This window comes from Xiphophorus hellerii, chromosome 24 (genome assembly GCF_003331165.1).
Source record: "Xiphophorus hellerii strain 12219 chromosome 24, Xiphophorus_hellerii-4.1, whole genome shotgun sequence".
In the NCBI taxonomy this organism is placed as follows: domain Eukaryota; kingdom Metazoa; phylum Chordata; class Actinopteri; order Cyprinodontiformes; family Poeciliidae; genus Xiphophorus; species Xiphophorus hellerii.
In genome coordinates, this window is record NC_045695.1 from 13,527,061 (window position 1) to 13,548,608 (window position 21,548).

General features: G+C 38.0%; 2 protein-coding genes across 2 annotated transcripts; both read right to left on the bottom strand.

Moving 5' to 3' along the window:
• Positions 1-92: 92 nt before the first annotated feature.
• LOC116715904 (uncharacterized) lies at positions 93-6,297 on the bottom strand. Its single transcript, XM_032556646.1, has 2 exons — positions 5,274-6,297; positions 93-3,537 (listed from the first exon to the last, which is right to left on the bottom strand). Exon 2 carries the CDS (start codon positions 3,474-3,476, stop codon positions 879-881), a length of 2,598 nt encoding a protein of 865 aa, XP_032412537.1. The 5' UTR covers positions 3,477-3,537; positions 5,274-6,297; the 3' UTR covers positions 93-878.
• A 10,987-nt stretch (positions 6,298-17,284) lies between these two features.
• On the bottom strand, positions 17,285-21,177 carry LOC116715913 (hemopexin-like). Its single transcript, XM_032556666.1, has 10 exons — positions 21,069-21,177; positions 20,706-20,725; positions 20,387-20,482; positions 20,163-20,305; positions 19,929-20,082; positions 19,009-19,221; positions 18,813-18,905; positions 18,002-18,132; positions 17,769-17,916; positions 17,285-17,668 (listed from the first exon to the last, which is right to left on the bottom strand). The coding sequence occupies exons 1-10, from the start codon at positions 21,134-21,136 to the stop codon at positions 17,442-17,444; spliced, it is 1,293 nt and encodes a 430-aa protein (XP_032412557.1). The 5' UTR covers positions 21,137-21,177; the 3' UTR covers positions 17,285-17,441.
• Positions 21,178-21,548: the final 371 nt, after the last annotated feature.

The following is a 21,548-nucleotide window of genomic DNA, read 5'->3' on the forward strand; positions in this document are numbered from 1 at the left end:
TTATACTGGTGTGTGTGTGTGTGTGGACCAGTTAGGAAACTCTGAGCTTGCATTGTGTGTTTGTTTGCACAGATACAGAGGTGGAAGTTTTGTTGTTGCGTAATTAGTTTTTTACGGTCAGACATTATTGTTCTCATGTTCTTTTGCAAGTTTTTGAGAGTACATGTTGTAGTAAAGGACTGAAAGCAGCTCCATTTCATGCAACTTGCAAAGAAACTAACTGATCAGCTTAGTTAATATTTTACAGACTCTCCATATTGGTCAAGTCAAGATTTGGGACAACCCTTTGCTCAATTTTGTTCAATATTTAGCAACTTTTACATGTAGAAACCAATAGAAGATGTCAGTAAGATGACTTTATAGTCTGATTATCAAAATAATTAACAAACACAGACACTTAAATCCATTTTAATAATGTTTATTACATTAAAATTGAAGCTACATAAAAATCATCTTTACTTTATTGTTAACTTTAAAAAGAAATGCATTACTTTAGTATTGCTTGTACCCTGTTGTAGTGTTTACAGCTTAATCATGAAGGATTACTATTAGAGCATTAATTCAACTTAAAATAAACCATTGATCCTTGTAAACAAACCAGTCTGGTACTTCACATTCTAAATCTGGTTAGTTTCCTTGGAGTAAAGTATGTTAAGTAATATTGAGAAACTTCAACTTTAAACCTACAGTTGTCAACACTGGTATTAAATGTCCTCCTTTCTGATACATGCAAGGTTTTTGGGAGACATATTGTGACAGATGACCCTTTAGGTATTGAACAACCAAATGATGAAGAGACAAATTCACCAGCCCACAGATTTAACCATTAACACCAGACTGTGTGACTTTTTTTTTCTTAAATGTCCATCTTCTGCAGTTCATTTGTAGCGATAAATCTTAATGCAGTGATTCATACTGTCTGATACAACCATATGGCCGTCGGGGAGAAGCGCCAGCCCCCGTGGACTATTGAGGTTGTCTGTCACAAGAGGCCAGCCCATACCTTTTGATGGGTAGATGAGTACACGGTGGTGTTGCTTTCCCCAGTCTGCCACTAAGACATCCCCATCATGGTCTATACAAAGGCCCCAGGGGCAGGTCAGGACAGGACCCAGGCCAGAGCACACCCCGAGGATTCTGATAGTGTTCCAGCCAGGTTCCAGGACTCGAATGCATGGAACACGACCAGTTTCATTGCCTCTTTCTGAGACTGCCATAAGGCCAGTGGTGAGACAGGCTCCTACCAAATATGGTCGGTGAAACCCGGTTACAACTGTACGTTCTAACCTTGCCCCAGTTTTGGGGTCCAACTTTAAAGCTGTTAAGGTGCCACGCTTGATGTCAGCAACTACAAACTCATCTTGACATGTAACAGTGACCCCTCTTGGAGCATCCAGCTCTTCATTTGTGGAACCAGTCATGGTGCCGCCAAATGTTTGAAGAAGGCGTCCATGGCGGCTGAACACCAACAATGCTCGTTCAGCGGCACAGGTCAAGGCAATGAGGCCTTTTGAATTTACAGCCACATCAAAATAGTTGCAGATGCGGGAAGACCTATCCGATCCTGAAGGAGAGACTTGCTGCACAATGTTCTTCTGGAGATCTGTCACTTGGATTCGGGCATTACCACAATCCACCACAAAGAGTTGCCCTCTGGCAGTTGCATAAACACCACTTGGCAGATTGAAGTCAGTTCGGCCTGATCCTTGTTTACCAAATTGTTTGACCAGATGAGCTGAGTCCAACGCAGCTAAACCAATGCCTTCCTCCGATTCCCTAAAAGGTATTTCAACTGTGTCTTTGTTGTCCTTGCTGCATAATGTCAAGTCTCTGTCTTGATTTAGTTTATCACCATCAATGGCTGACATGGACAGAGATCTGCCAACACGGTTTACACTTAAACTATGTGTACCCCGAGTTTGAGATCTTGATTGTCTTTTAGGGGTGATGATGCTCTTGTTAGACTCTGTGAAGTTTCCTGGACATTGTTCAAATGCTGAAGGTTCTGAGGTGAGACGCATTCTGTTGACTCTTCTCAGCTTTCTGCACGCAGTCTTGTCATCGTTTATCAAAAGGTGTTCCTTTCTAGAAAGGTCAGTGGTGGAGATTGAGCAGCAGTGGTCCTGCTTAAGAGATCCATCCCATGGAGTAGCTACAGTGTAAGTGTGGCAGGAATCTTCACTATCTACTGTGGATGAAAGACTTCCACTGTCCACTGATGTTTCCTTTAAGGTGTTATTCTTTGAAAGGCTTTGTTGTGAAAGAACAAGATGTTTCGTAGAAGCTTCTACAAGATTGTGTCTGCAGACTGAACCCTTGCATCTAGCCTTTGAAAATGTTGCTGGATTGCTTCTTTTGTCATCACTTTCTCCCAGAGGACTTGATGGTTCTTCACATGAGACCATAACAAGGGCTTTTTGCCTTCTTTTACCTTTCACTGTGTTGCGTCTCTTTGTTTCATTATGTCTGCAATCAGACTCATCACCTTCTGATTCTGCTTGACTGGAGACAGATGGAATAGCAAGAAAAATATCTTGCCCTTGTGTGTCTGAACAGACAGATTCTACCTCTTCATCTTGTGAAGATTCTGATACCTCACGATGTCTTTGAATTGGAGACTTTGTTGATTTAGGCTCATCCTCATTCTCTGTGGAGCTTGACAGATGTAGTTTCCGGACAACACGAAAATTCCCACTGTTTGTCCTGATGTTCTCCACTGGACTGCTCCTTTGCGCGCCTCTGCTTGGTTGGGGTTCCTTTCGGTTTTCACGAGGATTTATGTTTGAGAAGTTTGTATCACCAGAGTGCAAGGCACATTTGTGTCCTTGGTCACCACAGACTCCAATGTGGTAAGTCATACCCTGTTCACGAATATCAGTCTCCCCAAAATTTAAAGTCTTACACAGGGAGCTTGAAAGGAAAGTGACCCTTTTCAGGGTTAGAGAGATTTCCCATGGTTGCGTAAGCTCTATTACACCTCTTTGAAACTGATTTTTGTTTGAGCCATCAGCCATAAAACCCCATCTCTGAATCTGTTCCTTCAACTGAGCAATTTTACGAATTTGCTGATCAACAAGTGACTGCACAACTCTCACAGCTGCAGAGTTTTCTCTCTTCACTTGACTAAGGTGTCTCTGGGCTTCCCTGTAGTCCTGCTCCACCTTTTCAAGAAGGCGTCGCTCCTCTCGCTGAGCTCCAATCACTGCATTGTCCAGTTCACGGTTTACCTCCTCCACTTCGGTTTGCTGTCGCTCTCTTAGGGTCTGAAGTTCTTGTTCTCCTTTCTCCAGTGTTGAAAGTGCCTCTGTCACCCAATCAGGCGATAAAGTAGGAGATTGTGGTGTAAAGATGGAGTCCCGTGGGGTAAAGTACACTGGAGATGAGAAGGTCACATCTCTCTCTTTTGGAGTGCTGAGTGTCAGTAAGGCTGAGAAGCCAGGGAGGGCTTTTCTCTCAGAGTGAGACCTCATTAACATCTTGAATGGTAAATTTCAGAAGCCACTTTTAAAGGGGTTCACCTTTCTCTCTGATTTATGTCTGTGAAAACAAAGAAAGGCAACACGCCATAACAGTATAACATACAAAGTTGTTCCTACTAATAGAAGGAAGTAAAACATAAACTCCTTAAAGTACTGTAGTTTCTATGTCTATTCGCACAAATGCCTTTGAAACATGGACTATCTCTATACCATAATGCCTGAGCTACCATGCCTCATTGTATTTGCACTGTTCTATGACTTGAGTTAAATGCTTGGTCATCTTCTGACAAACTGTCTGCGGCCTCCTCTTCAGCACAATTACTTTTTTTCCAAAAATGGGACTTTGAGGGCTTATTGCCAAAAGCTTGAATTCATATAGGCATCTTCTAATTGTTACAGTATTTACAGGTAATTGTAGATCTGCTTTGATCACCTTGGTGCTCAACATTGGCTGAGTCTTTGTCATTTTAGCTATTCTTTCTGGTTTTGTTGAATTTTAATTATTTTAGGGTAATTTTAGCCAAACTAATGTACCAATAAACCATTAAAATATCTATAACATGGAAAACCTTTATCATTTGTAGCTAACAGGACTGTTTAAGTAACATAACTCCTGACCTACACAGCCACCCTTTGTTGTATTGAACATTACTTTCTCAGTTCTTCAGGAACTCTAACTGACCTACCTGTTGACTGAGGTGTATCACATAAACCCTAAAAGGACGTGTGGCTGTTTTAAAACTGGGACATGGGTTTGCTTTCATTGTAACTTTACCTGGACAAGATTTGGTTTCTCATGGGGACACTAATGTCATCTCAGGTTGCCAATGTTCTGTTTCTGAGAGGTTAATGAGGTATTCAGACCACCTACTGATCACTGCGACATTAAGGGATAGAGGGTCTTCATCAACATTTTGCATGGATAAATACAATTTTATTTTACGTTTCCCAAAAAAGGAGGTTAGTATTTTAAACTGGCTAACATCCCATCAATCTGACCAGCTTATTTGGTTTCCATATGTTTGAAAACCAAATATCTTTCTTCCAATTCACAGTTATGCTCTATGTTCTGTTGGGTTATCACTTAATGTACAAAGAAAATACTTGTACAATGACAAAATGTGAAAAAGTATAAGGGGTATTAATATTTTTGTACATTACTACTCTAGACTTTGGTGCCTTTTAACAGGCTGAAGCAAAACAAAAAGGCTTTTGCTAGACTGAAAGAGGCAGGTGTCAGTTTACCCCCACACAGTTACACAAAGGGACCTTTGGAAACATCCAACCTCCTTCTGTCTATTGATTATTTTGGGCTCCAATTAAAACAAAAAACATTTTATGAACAATCAAATAAAGTACATTGGTCAAAGTGAGAAAAACTTCAGTTTACCTGTCAACAACAAATCCCTGCCAAACCTCTGGACTGGAAAAGTTATGTTGTCTGAAGTTACCCATTTTTAATTTTGAATGAGAGTTTCTAGTTGCTAAGCTACCAGGTGAATTTAGCCGGGTGTTGGGACTACAGCATCTATGATACCGTTCATAACTGAGGAGATTATTCAGGATGTGCAGGAGAGAAACTCAACAATGAAGCTATTCACTGTGAATTACACAAAGTGAAGCTGAGCTCAGTAAAAAAAAAATTAAAATTCTGGAAATGGATATTCAGGTCAACTACAGTTAGACACATAAAAGAAAATATATATATTATCACATTTTTACACTATATTTACACACAGCACTGGCAGTAACAACTATGTGTTTGTAAATACTGCAAATATAAGGTATATTTACCTGAGTTTAAGGTATGTGCTTCTTTGTTTCCTGCTGGCTCTGGTCTGAGCTGCAGTCGTCTGTTTTTCTACTCTCCTCTCCTCTCTGCCACACCCCCATCTCACCCTTTTACCCTCCCTCTCTGTGTCATTATATACTGACATGTTGGATTACAGTAGCTTCAAAATGTCAATCCATTTTACCAGACTTTAAAGAAACCTTTGACAATATTCCTGGAACACAAAAATCAATAATTAATCATAGTTTAAGCTTCTCGGTCATAACCAGGTAGAAACAGGAGCAAGTGACACAAACAATAGAGGAAACAGAGTGGTTTATTGAAAGTTGCGCGCAAATAGGCTGTTGACTAACTACTTGAAATTTTAAACCATAACCCAAACAAAAAACTCCACAACAAAACTAAACTGGCCACATCATTCTTGTTATCATTTCAGAAATATGATTAAATATGCTTGATACTAAGTAGTCAGAGTAACTAAAGTAAAGTAACTAAAACTGTACTGACATACAGCTTACGCATAATTCTACTTAAATAAAAGTACAAAGTACTGGGTGTCCCAAAGATCATAACACCCAATTTAATATTTTACAATGATGTCCTCTGACAGACAAAAATAAAGTTATCTTTAAATTCTAGTATATAAAAAATATATAAAAGAAAAAGAAACACTTTTCTACAGATATTTTTTAACAACACAACAATGGAAACCAATACTTACAGAACGTAAGATACACAATTTAGTTAGAAATATACTGAGGTGGGCAGTTACATTTACTCACATTTACTTGACTAACGTTTTGAAAACAAAAGTAGTTTTTGGAGTACTTTTACTACGCTATACGTTTTACTTTTACTCAAGTCATTTTATTATGATGTATCTCGACTCTTGCTTGAGTAAAATTGAATCTCTCCCCACTGTGAGTAAACTTCACTGAACTAAGAACAAGCTTGTTTTAATCAAAAAAATTCACCACAGAGACATGCCTGCAGTTTTGTCAAAGTTTCATAAACTTTATAGTGAAAGAAATAGACTAGGTTTTTTTTCTTTCTTTTGCCTGCTTTTGTTATTTTGTAATTATGTTATTTCTCTGAATTATTATCTACAATTTACATGTAATTTACATTTTGCTCCATTCAATGATGTAATTTTTAAATATAAAACCATTTATGTTTTGATCAGATATTCAATACGTGAGTCACCTTTTTACCAAATACTTTTTTACTCTTAGTAGAGTAAAAAAGTACTCTTTTTTACTCTAAAGTTTAAAAAAGTTTTAAAAAAGCTTTACTTTTTTTTTTTTAACTAAAACGTAAAGCTTTTTAGTAAAGCTTACTTTTTAGCTTTACTAAAAAGTAAAGCTACTTTTTACTTCTACTTGAGTAAAATTTACCAACCGCCGGGGGGCGGTAATGCGCCATGTTGCCAACCTCCATTAAAATGTAAAAGAAGACGTGCTCCGTGCTGCGCATGCGCTGCATATTATCCAGGAAATTTGAGATGGATAGAGGAAAACGGGCTTGACAGCACCCGTTTCCTTTCGAGTAGAGTGTGAATTGATAGTGTGAATCCTGAAAAGTCTCCAAAAGCCTCATTTTGTTACACAACCTGCCAAAACCAACACAGCCGTTATAGAAATGCGTTGGCTAATAATAGTATTGTGACATGAATCCTCAGGCTTCTAACTGCTAGCTTACAGATTCGGTCGCTAATTAGGTTACACAATAAGCTGTTCAGGTTAAACAATTACGTTGTTTTTGGCAGAAATTCAATCGCAAAAATTAAAAAGTGAACCACCGACCCTGCGGCCGACTACAAATGTATGTGGAGTCTTAAATACAAACTTCATATCTGTTGATTTTTCCTCGTTCAAAACACCAGTATGATTCAGGTGAGCTGATATCCTCTGTTTACAACAGACTCTGATTCTTTCTCTCTTTCTTTTTTAATTTATAGATGAGCCATAAAATGCTGAAGTTTGGTGCTCGCACACAGCCTAAGTGATGTTTGGGAGATAACTTCATCCACTTACAGACTACATCTCTACTTTGACAGGACATAGAAGTGGTGAGTTTAACTTGTTTATAATCTATCTTCTTAATAATGTTAATTATATATGATGCGTAAAATCACATTAGTGTGGCCTGATGGTGTATTAAAGTCCTTCAAAACACGATCTAAATTGAAATTCAGCTAAGGATATAATTAAAACTGGTGTCATATTTACCTAATTATTACTTTTGGAAGAAGATTAGCTCAATTGCACAGAAAGAATTGAAAGTAAAAAAAATCAGAATTCAGAGATACAATCAGAATTTTGCCTTTTTACGCTGAATTTTGATTTTTCTTTCTTTGAGTTATAAGTAAAAAGGCAGAATTTGTTGGTTTCTTAGAAGTTTCTTAGAAGACCGGTGTTGTGAACTGTGCTGTTATACTGTTAAAATACACCTGCTGCAATGTCTCAACAAGCTCCATGACATATAAAATTGGTAAAATCCACAAAACAATACATTAATATTAATCCTATCAACTGTATCTGTCTATTTTACTTTTCCAATAAAAATGCAAACAGTTTCTTCTTTTCTAGATCTATACATAATATACATAAAATGTTAAATTACTAATTTAAATTAATATGAACACACTCGTCTCACCAAAAGTGCATACCAGAATTTTCCACTAGATGTCAGCAAATACAAAGACCTCACCTCCGACTGCCTGATTTGTTTTATTTAAAATAAAACAATTCTGGCCGATATAGTTTAATATACAGATGCAGAGCAAAAACTATCAGCAAAATTGCCTCTGATTGATCAGAAAAAAAAATTATTTTGTTTTCTTGTTCTTATGGAAACATGTTCATCTTTTTATTGGGTTATCCAAAACAAGATCTTAATTTTTTTTGCATTTTGCTTGAGTGAATTTGTGTCTTTATGCATGAGAAACGTCACCTGCTTTGGTGTCAATCAAAAGTACAATTAGTTTTACAACTTAAAATTGATCAGCACTGAATTTTAAATTGACATGTTTACTTTGTCTTATCTAAACATTTAGTGAAAAGAAATTTCAGCAATATTTTGGATATTTGTTTCCCTTCTTCAGGAGTTTAACTTTTGTTTCTTCAGTATAAACAAGGAAGAAATGCCTCAGAAAACATATAATATTGTACAAAAAAACATGTTTTGACCGTCTCACATAGCACCACCATGCAGCACTGCTTTATCCTGCATGGTGGTGGCTGCATCATGCTGTGGTTTTCTTCAACAAGGACAAGAAAAGTAATCAAAGTTGAGGAGTTTGTGGAAGAAAACCTGTCAGAGGCTGGAACAGAGAAAAATAAGAAAATCCTGCAGTGAAGCAATTACATTTTGTGTGTTGGAATGGCCTAGTCAAAGTCCAGACTCACATACAGTGGGGAATGACTGTTTTCTAGACGTGAAAAGACACTTAAAGCTTTATTTGCATTGAATCTGTTTATATAACATTTTTATTAATGGTCATCCTCATAATTATGCACTTCAGTGTTGCTCTATCACATAAAATCCCAGTAAAATACACTGAAGATCTTCCTTGTCTTTGTTCATGAAAACCATCCCCACATCATGATACTGCCACCATCATGTTTTGTAGTTTTTCTTTTGTATTTCCACAGGAAAGATTTAAGGATAGTTGAACTACAGGTTCATCGATTGCCATTGTTCGGCCGATTCCAGTCGTTAAAAAAGCTTGACATTTCAATTTTGGTCTATACTGATTTTTTTTTTGTCTGAAAAGTTGCTAAATGTAGCAACTTGTTAACTGAAAACGTGCAGACGTGAGCTGGTTGACGGGGCTAACAGTCAAACCTCTCAAGGCAAAGCAAAAGAGGACAGTGGTTGATTTTTAGACCTTTGCTGAGGTAGATAAGATCCCAAAAGGAACAAAAATTGGGGCAGACTTTCTTCAGATTTTCCCTAAAAGAGAACTCTACACAGTCTTGCTGACTAGCGGTACTCCGATTTATTAGCGCCAATTTCCTTAATGTTGGGAAATTGGTGATACTTACACATGAAGCCGATCTGATCTATCTTAATATAGATCTAAAAATCAACCACTACCCTCTTCTGCTTTGCCTTGAGAGAGGTTCGACTGGCCCACCAGTTCATATCTGCATGTTGACAGTATTTACCTCAAGACTTTCTTGCTATATTTAGCAACATTTCAGACAGAATCGGCAGGTCAGGCTTTTAATATATCGGTAATCGACAATCGGTGCACCCCTGCTGCCCAGTCTTACGACGTTGTGGATGTGGTGTTGAATTTTGTCTTTGTATCTAATAAGACGACCTGTGAGCAGCAAGAGTTCCACCCAACACCTTCTCACCAATTATCTCCACCCGCACTCCCAAACACACACACACACAAAGGGAGTGCTGCCCCCTGGACACAGTTGGGTCCAGAGCCGTCACTGTTGCTGGATGTCACACGGGGTCCTACAGGCTGTCTCGCTGGGTGCCATGACTGATTATTTCCATCTTTCGCTCTGTCAGGAGAGATGGGAAATCATACGGGCCTGAGGTGGCGCTCCGTTATTGATATCACTGTTAAAGTCTCCGATCCAGCTGCTCGCCTCGCCTGCGACATCACTGCAATTAAATCTACATGCTGCTCCCAGCCTGTCTGTGTGGCAGAGAGTAATGGCCCCAATAGTTACTGTAACAAAACAATAATGGGATTCATCATGGCAGCAGAACAACCACATACATACATGTATACATATATTTTTCTGGGCCTAATATGACAGCGGGGGACAATGGGTTTTTATTATCACCTCAAAATAAATGCGAACAACACAATAAATTAGCTACTAAGTGGACTTGTTGTGAACAAACAATTAAGAATAAGTTTGTAAGCTTCTTTCATACATGGAATTAGGAAGACAGTACAGAAATTCATATTGCGCTCTTCTCTTCCACTTTGCATACAAAAGGCAATATTAGGTGATGAATATGGTAATGGTCCTCATTCTAGTGGGACTATCTCCTTTCAGAGTGGAAGATCTGGTTCGGCTGTTAGATTCGATTAATTCCTCCTCATGCCACTCCTCATTTCTGTCCCCCCTCCACCGCCACGTCCTCTCTAACACTTTCAGGCCTATGATATTAGACGAACAATCGCAGAAACAAAACGAGCTGGAACAACCAGGATGGGAACAGATGGCACATAATTGCCTCATGGAGGAAACCAGGGAGTCAATTTTTACCCATCCTGGGGGAGTTGGAGTTGCAAGGAGGAAAAAAAAAAAAAAAAAAGTGCAGGTGCATTTGTTTTGATCAGCTCTGGCCCGGAGGAGGCTTCTAAAAAATATTCATCACACGCACATTAAGGAGAGGGAATTTAACAAAAGCTTTGAGGGATGCGACGGCGAGCTTTGGTTGGGATAAGATGGAGATGAGTGGCTGAGCTAAGAGCAACAGATGCACCGTGAATGAATATCGCAGCAAAGTGTTGCAAAAACTGTCAACGTCTCAGAGGGTAGCAGTCTGTCCACAGATTCACTAAACAAAATTTAAGATAATAATCAAAATAATATGAATCAAACATTTAAAAAAAATACTTATATTTGTAGAAAATATAATCATTTTTCTACGTTTTTATTTATATTTCACAAATTATTTGACTTATTTATATGAAAACATTTTTACGCACATGTTGCTTGTTAATTAACAATCAACAACACTGAATATAAGAAGATAATAATCCCTAAAGGAGAAGAAACCTTTTTGTTTAAGGTCCTGATTGTTTCATTTTGCAGTGATCAGCCGATACTTAAACCGATTTTATCTACGTCAGCAAGTGTCTAAAAATCAACCACTGTTACATTTTTCACCGCTTGCTTCTGCACACACAATAGTCACCAACTTAGCGTCCTTTTCTAAATAAAATCTGTACCGATCAAAATCGGCTTTTTAAAGATTTTATAGAAAAATGCACTACAATGTCACAATAACAAATTTTTCTGGACGATAAATTGTCCCAGAAGTTATTGCAATAAATCAGAATATTGTTGGTTTTGAAACCATTGTCTAGTAATACAAAGATATTGGCATAATAGTGCAAAAACACATTCTCAAAGATCAATACGTTTTGAATTCTAACAAAGGGCTAACACTGGAACTGGAAGATATTTTAAATTTCCAAAATAAATGAACATAACAACAAATAAAATGAATTATGAAGTCTCTGTAAACAAAATTGTCCTTCAAAAAAGGGGCTAGTTGAGACTGAGGACTTTTGTCATCCAGTTTTTGGGAGAAACAGAGAGAAAAGAGAAAAATGATAAATTATGCAGGTGAAAATGATTGAGTTTGTTGTAAATGATCATGCGATTAATAAATTAATTTTTTATTGTGACAGGCCTATGCACCACTGCTTTTTGTTTCTCAGAAGCACCGTGAATGAGTTGTAATTTTTCAGAAATATATTCCATCTTTCAAGGTTCAGGGTTTTTACTTGTACTGAGCCTCATCAAGAGCAACAAGTCAAATTCACATTTGAATGGGCATTAAAATTTCTTATAAATGACCCATCTGATAAAAAGCTTCTGGAGACTTAAAACCAAAACACTCGTTCATCCAACTCTTCTGATTTTTCTAATAAAGCTCATGAAACTTGCGTGATTCTTTTTGTTAGAATGATAAAAGTTGAGTTGTATGTTCACAGTGGCGGGGTTCGGTCTTGCCTACAAAGCTGGATAACACTATTTGTCTGTAGCTACTCCATCCTTGGACATGAATCAGTCACATATTGCACTGAGATGAGTTCTTGTTCCGCTGTCCTCTGAGCGCTGACCACATCTGTTTCAATTACCAGCATGGAAAGTGCATTACCATTGGCTTTGTTGTTGGAGATGCTTGATTTTCTTAGTAAAAAGGCGGATGAATTTATAATGCTGTGATCTCCTCTGTTGTGAATCTCTTGAGCGGGCCGAGGCCCCCGGATCGGAATAAAGCATTTTGATGAGCTGTAGACGTCTCTTCTTTTTACAATCCCAAACATTGCGCTGGCTGCCCAATACCAAACTAATAAATTACAGCCCCCGTCTCCCACATAACTCACTGATAAATAAAAAAAGGTCTGCCATGGTGTGCAGCTGTGACCCAGGGTTACCTAGCAACAGGTCATGCCCAGACGTGATGCACAAGGTGGAGATACACCTCTAAGGAGCAGGAGAGGAGGGAGGGATGGAGGAGGGATGGGTCTCATCCTCACTTTCTATGACCCTTGACAGATAGAAAACGCACTCAGAGGAAACGGTGTTTGATTGACAGGGATATTTGAAGAACCAGAGAGTCCTCAGTTCCTGTTTTATCGCTTTCCACCTGGACTCTACCTGTCTTACAATTCTATAAAAATGCTAAAATGCTTAATATTACCTTTAAGTAATCACTAAAAGCAGTTTGTATTTATTAGAGGGAACAAATCTATCAATCCAACCTATAAATGTTTCAAAATATCTCCTTGTTAAATAATGAATTGACTTTAATTTATCACAATTTTTGGAGTTCAATTTTGTAACCGCTCAAGAAGTCACTTAAATAGAGGCTGTCTGACAACATCAATACGCTAAAAGAGCTTAAAAAGCCACCCGAACTAAAAAAAAGCATTCAAGAACACTGTGACATCTTTCAGTGTGGAAAGGATTACTAATCCAGTGAGAACCATTATCAATTACAAATAGAGTAAACATCAGATAGTGGGGAACCTTCTCAAGAGAGGCAGACCTACCAAAATGGCTCCATTAACCACACATGTCGGAGGTCCCAAAAATGCAGAACTGCTTCTAAATGCCAGGATACCAAAAAAAGCACAAAGATTCATCTCACATTTGTCAAAAATGGGGGGGACAAACCCATAGCGGTGACAAATTTTAATAAAACAGGAAAGGGTTACAACTTATTTCATTTACCATAAACTAACAAAACTAGAGGAGAAAAAAAGTTAATGACAGTCGAACATGCATAACTAGAACTATGAACCGTCAAATCCTCAAGGAGAAAGTCAACCTTCAGATTGTGAGCTGAAGCCCAAAAGTGCTTGGATTATGCAGCAGGACCATGATCTGAAGCATGCCACCGACTCAAAAACAAGAACAAAATGAAAGTTTTGGATTGACCTAGTGAAAATGTAGAAGCTAAAATGGAGATTCTACACTTGAGATGCTGTTTATGCTTGGAAACATTCAACTTGGTTGAATTAAAACAATTCTGCAAACAAAAATGGGCCAAATTTCCTCTAAAGTGTCGGGGAAAAAGTCATGTATTAGGTGTGTGAGCAAATGTTATTATGTTTTTGCATATAGCCTGGGTTATTTTGTTGGTTTCCTTTAAAAAATTTATTTTTGCTCAGGTTACCTTTGTCTGAAATTAACATTTTTTGATGCATCTGAAAAGGAAAACCAGTAAAATTTGCACCACACAGCTGAGATGAACAAAAAATAAGGGAAAATCTAACAGCAAGTTACCCAGCTGAAGCACTGGACCCCAAAACAAATGGATATGTATTGTATTTTACATGTGCCGTAAAGAAAGCAATCACATCTCTTGATGGTAATTCCTCCTGAGGAGCCAACTTGTGTTGTCCTCGGCGTCCTGCATGCATACATTACCGCGCAGAGGAAACGCATTTCCCTCAGTGAAGCACACAATCAGCCTTCCAACCTCGCTGTCTGGAGAATACCCTGATGAAAACCCTAACTGACAGGCCTAAAAAGATTGAGCAATAGCACAAGAGACACCCAACTGCAGAGGTGTGCGATGTCTTTGCCAGAGTACTGCGGGATGGAAATAAGTGTTCAGTGCCCAACACACACGCACACACACACACACACACCGCCATCCCCAACCGCTCGTTTCTGCTTTTCTTCTGTTGCCCGCGCGACAAACCCTCAAGGGGGCTCTGCAGCTGTGTGGGGTTAGCACATGGTCGACTTAGGGGCCACACACACAAACACACGCACACACACACACACACACACACAAACACACACACACACATACACGGGCAGGCAAATACAGACTTTGGTCTTTGCAAATATGGACTATTCATGCTATGTAAACTGTAATAAATGTCCTTTTAATTAGAAGTAATCATGTGGAATGTTTTCAAAAGGACTCAGAATGCAGCTGCCAGGATTATTCTTTCCATATGAACGCGCTTTCATCCATATTATAATCTATGTAGCATCAGTTACACAACTGAAGAACTTAGTGTATTTTAACAGGCTATTATCTAATAGACCAACATAAAGTGGTGCATAGAGTTGAAATTGTAAATAAAAACCAGCAAAGCGCATTGTGTATTTGTATTCAATTCCCTTTTACTTGCATTTTCCAAAATTAAAATAAAACCAATGCAACCAACTGGGCATAATTAGTAGGCCTGTGACAGTAACAAATTTTACTGGACGATAAATTGCGATTAAACGATAATATTGTTCTTTTGAGACCTTTATCAAGTAATATAATGACATAATAACACAATAACACATTCTCAAAGATCAATAAACTTTCAGTTCTAATGAACATTTAACCCTGGAACTGGAAGACGTTTTAAATATCCAAAATAAATAAACAAAACAACCGAAACAACAAATAAAATTAATTATGAAGTCTCTTTAAAAGAATGGCTAGTTGAGATCAAAACACCAAACTGAAGACTTTTTTCATCCAGTTTAACGCTGGTCAAAACTGATCTAAAGTTGGTAAATCTAGAATAATACTAGAAGAAAGTTTAAATCCAGACATAAATCCAGCTCAAGACTCTAACAGTGTTTCCTTCAATGTTTTTTATGCTCATTTTGAAGTATTGCACTAGAAATGGTTGATGGAAATGGCTAAATTTGTTCCTCAATTTCACAAAAACGTTTTTACGCTTGCTTGAGCTTTATGGCTCTTTAGAAAGTTAATGCACTGATGTGGAAATGGAAATACATTTACCAAATAAGTTTGGACTTGGCGAACATTTACCTGAGTATGTATTACGCTTTGGATAGCCTCGTTGATTTCCTTTCTAATTCAAAATTTCTTTGTATTTCTTTTGCAATATTTTTTAAAAAATTTGCTCAAAATTCATGTGACAATTGGATGGAAACAGCTTGTGGCAATTTTTAGAATCAGTATCTACTATAGAGATAAGTAGTTGACAAAGTTGGAATGCACAACCGAGTTATATCCTGTTATTTTTTCACTATATTAGACATTTAGAAAAATGCATTTGTCTTGGTTGTGCGTGAATTGACCATTGTGCCACAAAAACTAGGATCATAAGAGAATTTTATTTGCCATCGGTAAAAGAATCGGTACAAAAGAATCTAATAATGGAACTTAGTAAGGAAACCCTCAGTAAAACAAATTCTGCACTTTAGAAACATCTTCCTATACACCAGGTGAGTGAAGCAAGGTGTTACACAAGCACCAGGGGGGTTGTATACCTCTTCATGCAGTTAATGGACAGCTCACACATGGTGATAATTCACCGCTAGCAAACGTGACATACACCATCAGATGCTCGTATGAGTAAAACGGGCATCCATCACAGCTGCTAACAACTCTGATTAAAAATACATAATCTGCAAACGGCCCCCTGGTACCGCCGTCAAGCCATTTTGGGGATAATTGCAATTGGTCTCCGTTATGATCAAAGGCAAGTCACACCTGCTCGCCCAGCGCTTTCGTTTCGCTGATTACACTTTCAAATTTCATCAACGTCAAGTGGAAAGATATGAAATTATGGCATAAACCTGTTTACTCCTGGTCAGCACAGTCACACTCCCCGTCTTTTGTCTGGTCATTCAATCCATCCTCCTGATTCTCACCTTGTTTTAAATCTAATAAAGTATCATAGTGTGTTGGACAATGGAGAAAATAAGCAAGAGGTCAAAGAGCAGCCGTGAAAGACAAAGTATAAAAAAAATACATCACTCTATTTCTTTTTACCTTCCCCTCCACCTGTATCTCGGTGTGATGGAGGTGGGAGGGGGCAAAGCATCAAGAGACGGAGCACCAAGCCTCCACCAAGAAGGCTTTGCACCCAACACTCACCCAATTTACACCTCTAGCTTTCCTGCAAACCGCACCCTGCATCCCCTGGTGACAGCACCATGCTAACCATCACCTCCCTGCTGGCATGACGGCGTGCATGGGCGTGTGTGTGTGCGAGAGGAAAATGCGTGTGTTTGGATGTGTGTGTTGAAAACGGGAATGGAGGAAAGAACATGTGTGATATCCTTGGAGAATAGAGTATTGGACCTTCAGAGAGGATTCGCTTTAGAAATATTTAAGGAGGCTTTCATTTTGCTTTTTTTGAGAAGTGTGACCATTGAAGCTGATTTTCAGATTAAATATTCGACTAGCCTTTTCATGCACAATTATTACCTCACTCAGGGGTTTTCAATAATCTTCAAACATAAAAATTAAGATACATTTTTATAAAACATGTAACACACTTCCACCTTATAAAATAAAAACTAACTGCATCACAAAGTAATAAAAACTGTAAGTTACAGAGTGATAACAGAAATATATTTTCTGCGCAGATATTTCAGGTCTGTTTCGTGGTGGAAGAGCAGGGCCAACATTTATCCTCACTTCAACAGAAGCTTAACTGCGATCTCCTTGTTAAATTTTCTGAAGTGGTTTAGTTGTGCCTTAAAATAATGAAAAGGAATATCTGTTTAGTTTAAACTCTACATTTAGTATTTAAGCTTTGTGATAGTCCTCCAAACACTCGATGGATGCACCAGCTGGATGTTTGAACAGTTTGGAAATTTTTTCCATGCTTTATAAATTAAGATATCATTGTATCATAGTCATTGTGGAATGATTTTTCTGGAGGACCACATATGTATTTAATTCTCAATGGTCTTTTTCCAAACCTGGGAAATATTGAAATGCTTTCCCAGGCTGTGTGATGTGGACAGTGGGTCCTCTAGTGGACAGACTGTGCATTGATAATGAAAAGAACAGACTAAAGTGGTTTTCTTTTTGCTTTTTATTCTCCAAACAAAATACAAACTTGACTGCATGACACAAGGCTTGTCCAAAGTTGCAGTAAACTGCCTGTCTTAATTCAATGTTTGAGTTAGAAATAATTTCTTTGCCGTTTCTCAGAAATTTCTCCTCACTCCTCCCTAATCCTCACATCCCATCAGCGCTGAGGTGATGTCTGAGGCCACTGGTGCGATCCTGCCCATCGCCAGTATCCTGGGGCTTTCATAGTAGTAAAACTGCGAACCTTTAAATAACCTTATCCCGTCATCACCGCACAGACCGGCGTCTATATCAGACAACGGCAATGGGAATTCTCGGCTAATAACCCTGGGTGTGGCGGTGAGGTCAACGTCACGCATACTGTTCCCTGTTGGAAGATGTTTGTTGAGATATTAATTCATCCCAGAGTCTTTTGTCTCATTATAATTCAAAACATGACATTAGAAATAAATATTTAGACATTTTACCTTGAATTATGTGAGCTATGTTTTCAGTTGGGCATACAAATGCAGCATCCACAGTTCCCTCAATGCCCAGCTCCTCCTTGACAGTTTTAGGGTAGCCTTCAATCAAGGTGAAGTGAGCGTCTGCTTTATAGATGTAAACCTGATCGCCCTGCAAATGTTTGGAGAAATAAGCGGCATTTATTTCACATTTTACCCATTTCAAGTTCATTCAAGAATCTTGAGGATGAAGCTACCTTAATCAAGTAGATTTTGCTGTCGTAAGAGAAAACGGCATCAACTCCATCGTTCGCCTCCTTCCACGCTCTGGTTATTGGGAAGGCATGAAATCCGTCACGGTGTGTGTCAACCCGAATATAGATCGGACCTAAAGAGATTCAACACATTTATTTCAGCAAAAACACAAAATTTTACCAAGTGTTTTTGGTTTAGCTTCTAGTGCAAATATCTTAGTACCCTTGAAATAAGAGAAAACTAACTCACGGGTGACTTTTCAGCGAGATATACAGCTTATTTTAAGTCAATATTCCTGAATATTGATTTAAAAAGTACCAGTTCCATTGGCAGATTAATTCACTTATAACAAGACATTTTTCATATTCAGAGGTGGAACTGTTGTGTGTTAAGGATCATTGTCCCTGTTTAACTTCAACTGAGTGTTTGACAAGAGTTAGCATACCTGTCGGTAAAATAAACTAAACTAATTAACTTGCAAACTTCAAATTGTTGGGCCATAAATGCTAGTTTTAGAAATAGAGCAACATAAATACATATTTGCACTTCTAATAAAACAAGTAAGTAAAAAGTTTGGGCTCCAATCTCTACAAAATATCTTTAATCTGCTACCATCATTATTTAGTTTCATAAAGTTGCAAACTGTGCTTTTTCTCAGCAATATCACACTTTCAGACCTCCAACCAATGATATTAAAGACAATGAAAGTGCTAAGTTTAAGACTTTTAACACTTGTTGAGATAATAATTTATGATCTACACTTAATTCTTCTATCTATTGTGAATCTTTAGCTTTCAATACAATTCTTGTTACCTGCAAAGAAATACGTCCTGCCTCCATCGTCTGTGGTGGCTGCATTCAGTTTGATGTTGCTGCATTTAAGAGGTTTCCGATCTCCTCCGTGACCTGCAGTCAAACACGAAATAAAGAACAAATAAAGCCATGAAATCCACTGTTATTCCTTTCACCAAACAATGAAAGTGGTGACATTTATCCTTAAAGAACTGACCGAAGTTGGGGCAGTTCATGAAGTAATGCCGGGCGTCTTTGGGGTAGGCGCCGGTCACCTCTCCTGAGACGGGGTGGAAGCGGGTGAAGTTCTGTCCGTGGAAACAGTAGTAGTGCTCGAGCCAGCGGAAAGCAGACGTGCAGGACGGCAGGTGGGACCATGTCTTGGTCTTCACTGCTTTTGTGGCAATATCATAAACATGCACATCCTGGCCTGTAGGGGGAGATTTTTAACTTTTTTAATCAGGAGTTTTCTCTATGACAGCGTATTTAGAGCTATTGCAGATGGAGGAAAAAGGAGTAAATTTCTGACAAGAAATTCAGAAATTTTGTAGAAAAAACAAGGAAATTTCTGAGCTCCAAAAGTCAAATATTTGCAAGAAGAGGACTCAGACATTTTTGAGATAAAAAGTTGAAAATTTTAGACTTCTGAAACTTAAAAAATGTCCAATACTAAAAAGAATTTCTACTGAGAAATTTCCAAGTATTTTCTAGTAAATTTCTGAAATTTATCTCAAACTTTCAAATTTTTTTTTTTTTTTTTTTTTTTACAAAATGTATGATTTTTCAAACTCAGTAATTTCCATTTTTTTAAATAGAAAATTTCTGAAATTGATATAAAGATTTCTTCATTTTTTCTTGGAAAAGTTCCGCTTTTCAAACTCATAAGTTTCCACGTTTTTTCTAGAAAATCTCAGAATTTTTTTCCAGTAGATTTTTGACCTTTCAAACTCAGAAGTGATCCATGTTTTTTCTAGAAAATGTCTAAAATTAATCTAAATATTTCTGCGGTTTTTGGCAGAAATTTACTCCTCCTTTCATTTTCTTTCTATAATGTCCCTAATACGGCATCATATTTCTCTCTACTATTTCTATAACTTCAGTTTCTTTTCGTGAGATAAATATTTTAGCTCAACAAACCTTTAAAGAACAGAACCGAATCAGCCATGCACTCTCCTTTGGGACACTCCACTGCAGCGTCCAGGTGAGTGGGAACTCCAGGAAAATCCTCTTGGATTTGTTTTGGATACCCTTCCTCCAGAGTTTGGTTAAAGTAACTGTACACTTTATCATCCTGGAGGTCAAATCAGAGCTCATCATGAGATACCACATTAGACGTCCCTATTGTGGAGTCACAGATGAATTTATTGTTACCTGGAAAAGGTAGATGTGATCGTGGTCGTTGGGGTTTTCGGTGTTGTGCATGCGGAAAGCGGCATTAATAGGACCACTCAGTTCCTTAAAGTGCAAACTGGAGAGCTGAGCTGGACCAGTGAAGCCATTCCACACGTGATCACCTGAGAAGAAAAGCATTTTGACATAAGTTACAGGATAAAAACATTAAAATGCAGTTTTTTGGGCTTAGAAGTTTTACACACCTTTGAAGAAGAGAGTGTTTCCTTTTTCATTAGGAGCAATGGCGTCGAATTCAACACCGCCACATCTGTCTGGAGCGGCAGGGCTAGTGCCTCCATCTGGATTACCGATAATACTGGCATTTTAAATTTGTAACATTTCAACCGAAAAACCTCAATGTATTTCCTTTGGATTTAACATGATGAACCACCATAAAATAAATGGATTTACAAATCTTCAATTTCATCCACCCTGAGTGCCAACAGGCAGAAATACATTGAAGTAGTTGGTTTTAAAGTGATAAAATGTGAAATACTGGTAACTAAGTCCAGAAGGACTCACCTTCTACTGCTGCATCTTGTCTGTGAATGATAGAAATGAAATTACATTTTGTTCTCCAGTCCAACATTACACAACATTACTAAACGTTGAGTCAACAGCAGATCAACGAGAGCAGTTTATTTTATTGATCCGGCTGCTGAACTTTGTGAACCACCAGTTGCATAACGAATTTATGTTTCTTCTTCACAATTGAGAAATTTAGTATATTTATAAAAATAAATAAGAGCATGTCTTGGATTTGTCATGACATTTGAAGAAAATAGAGATAAAAACTCACCTCATGTTAAGCTTTAAAATATTAGAGTACCTTTAAGGCTGTTATTTTAACAGTTGTACCAACCAGTGGGATGTATCAGTACTTACAGCGGTGCTGCTGTGGAGATGGTGACCAGCACCAACAGAATCAGAGTTCTGGTGATCACCGGCTCCATGTTTGCTGTGCTGATGTCCTCACGCTGGAACAGAGCTGGGAAGTGTAGCTGAGCAAGAGTTGAGCCTGTGCTTTTATACTGGTGTGTGTGTGTGTGTGTGAACCAGTTAGGAAACTCTGAGCTTGCATTGTGTGTTTGTTTGCACAGATACAGAGGTGGAAGTTTTGTTGTTGCGTAATTAGTTTTTTACGGTCAGACATTATTGTTCTCATGTTCTTTTGCAAGTTTTTGAGAGTACATGTTGTAGTAAAGGACTGAAAGCAGCTCCATTTCATGCAACTTGCAAAGAAACTAACTGATCAGCTTAGTTAATATTTTACAGACTCTCCATATTGGTCAAGTCAAGATTTGGGACAACCCTTTGCTCAATTTTGTTCAATATTTAGCAACTTTTACATGTAGAAACCAATAG

Bases quoted from the DNA above. Each gene is read 5' to 3' on its own strand.
- LOC116715904 (XM_032556646.1), bottom strand. From the start codon at position 3,476: ATGTTAATGAGGTCTCACTCTGAGAGAAAAGCCCTCCCTGGCTTCTCA.
- LOC116715913 (XM_032556666.1), bottom strand. From the start codon at position 21,136: ATGGAGCCGGTGATCACCAGAACTCTGATTCTGTTGGTGCTGGTCACC. The intron at 20,306-20,386 runs GTGTGTAAAACT...TTTTCTTCTCAG, and splicing joins AAACACTCTCTTCTTCAAAG to GTGATCACGTGTGGAATGGC. The intron at 20,083-20,162 runs GTAACAATAAAT...TTTGACCTCCAG, and splicing joins ATCACATCTACCTTTTCCAG to GATGATAAAGTGTACAGTTA.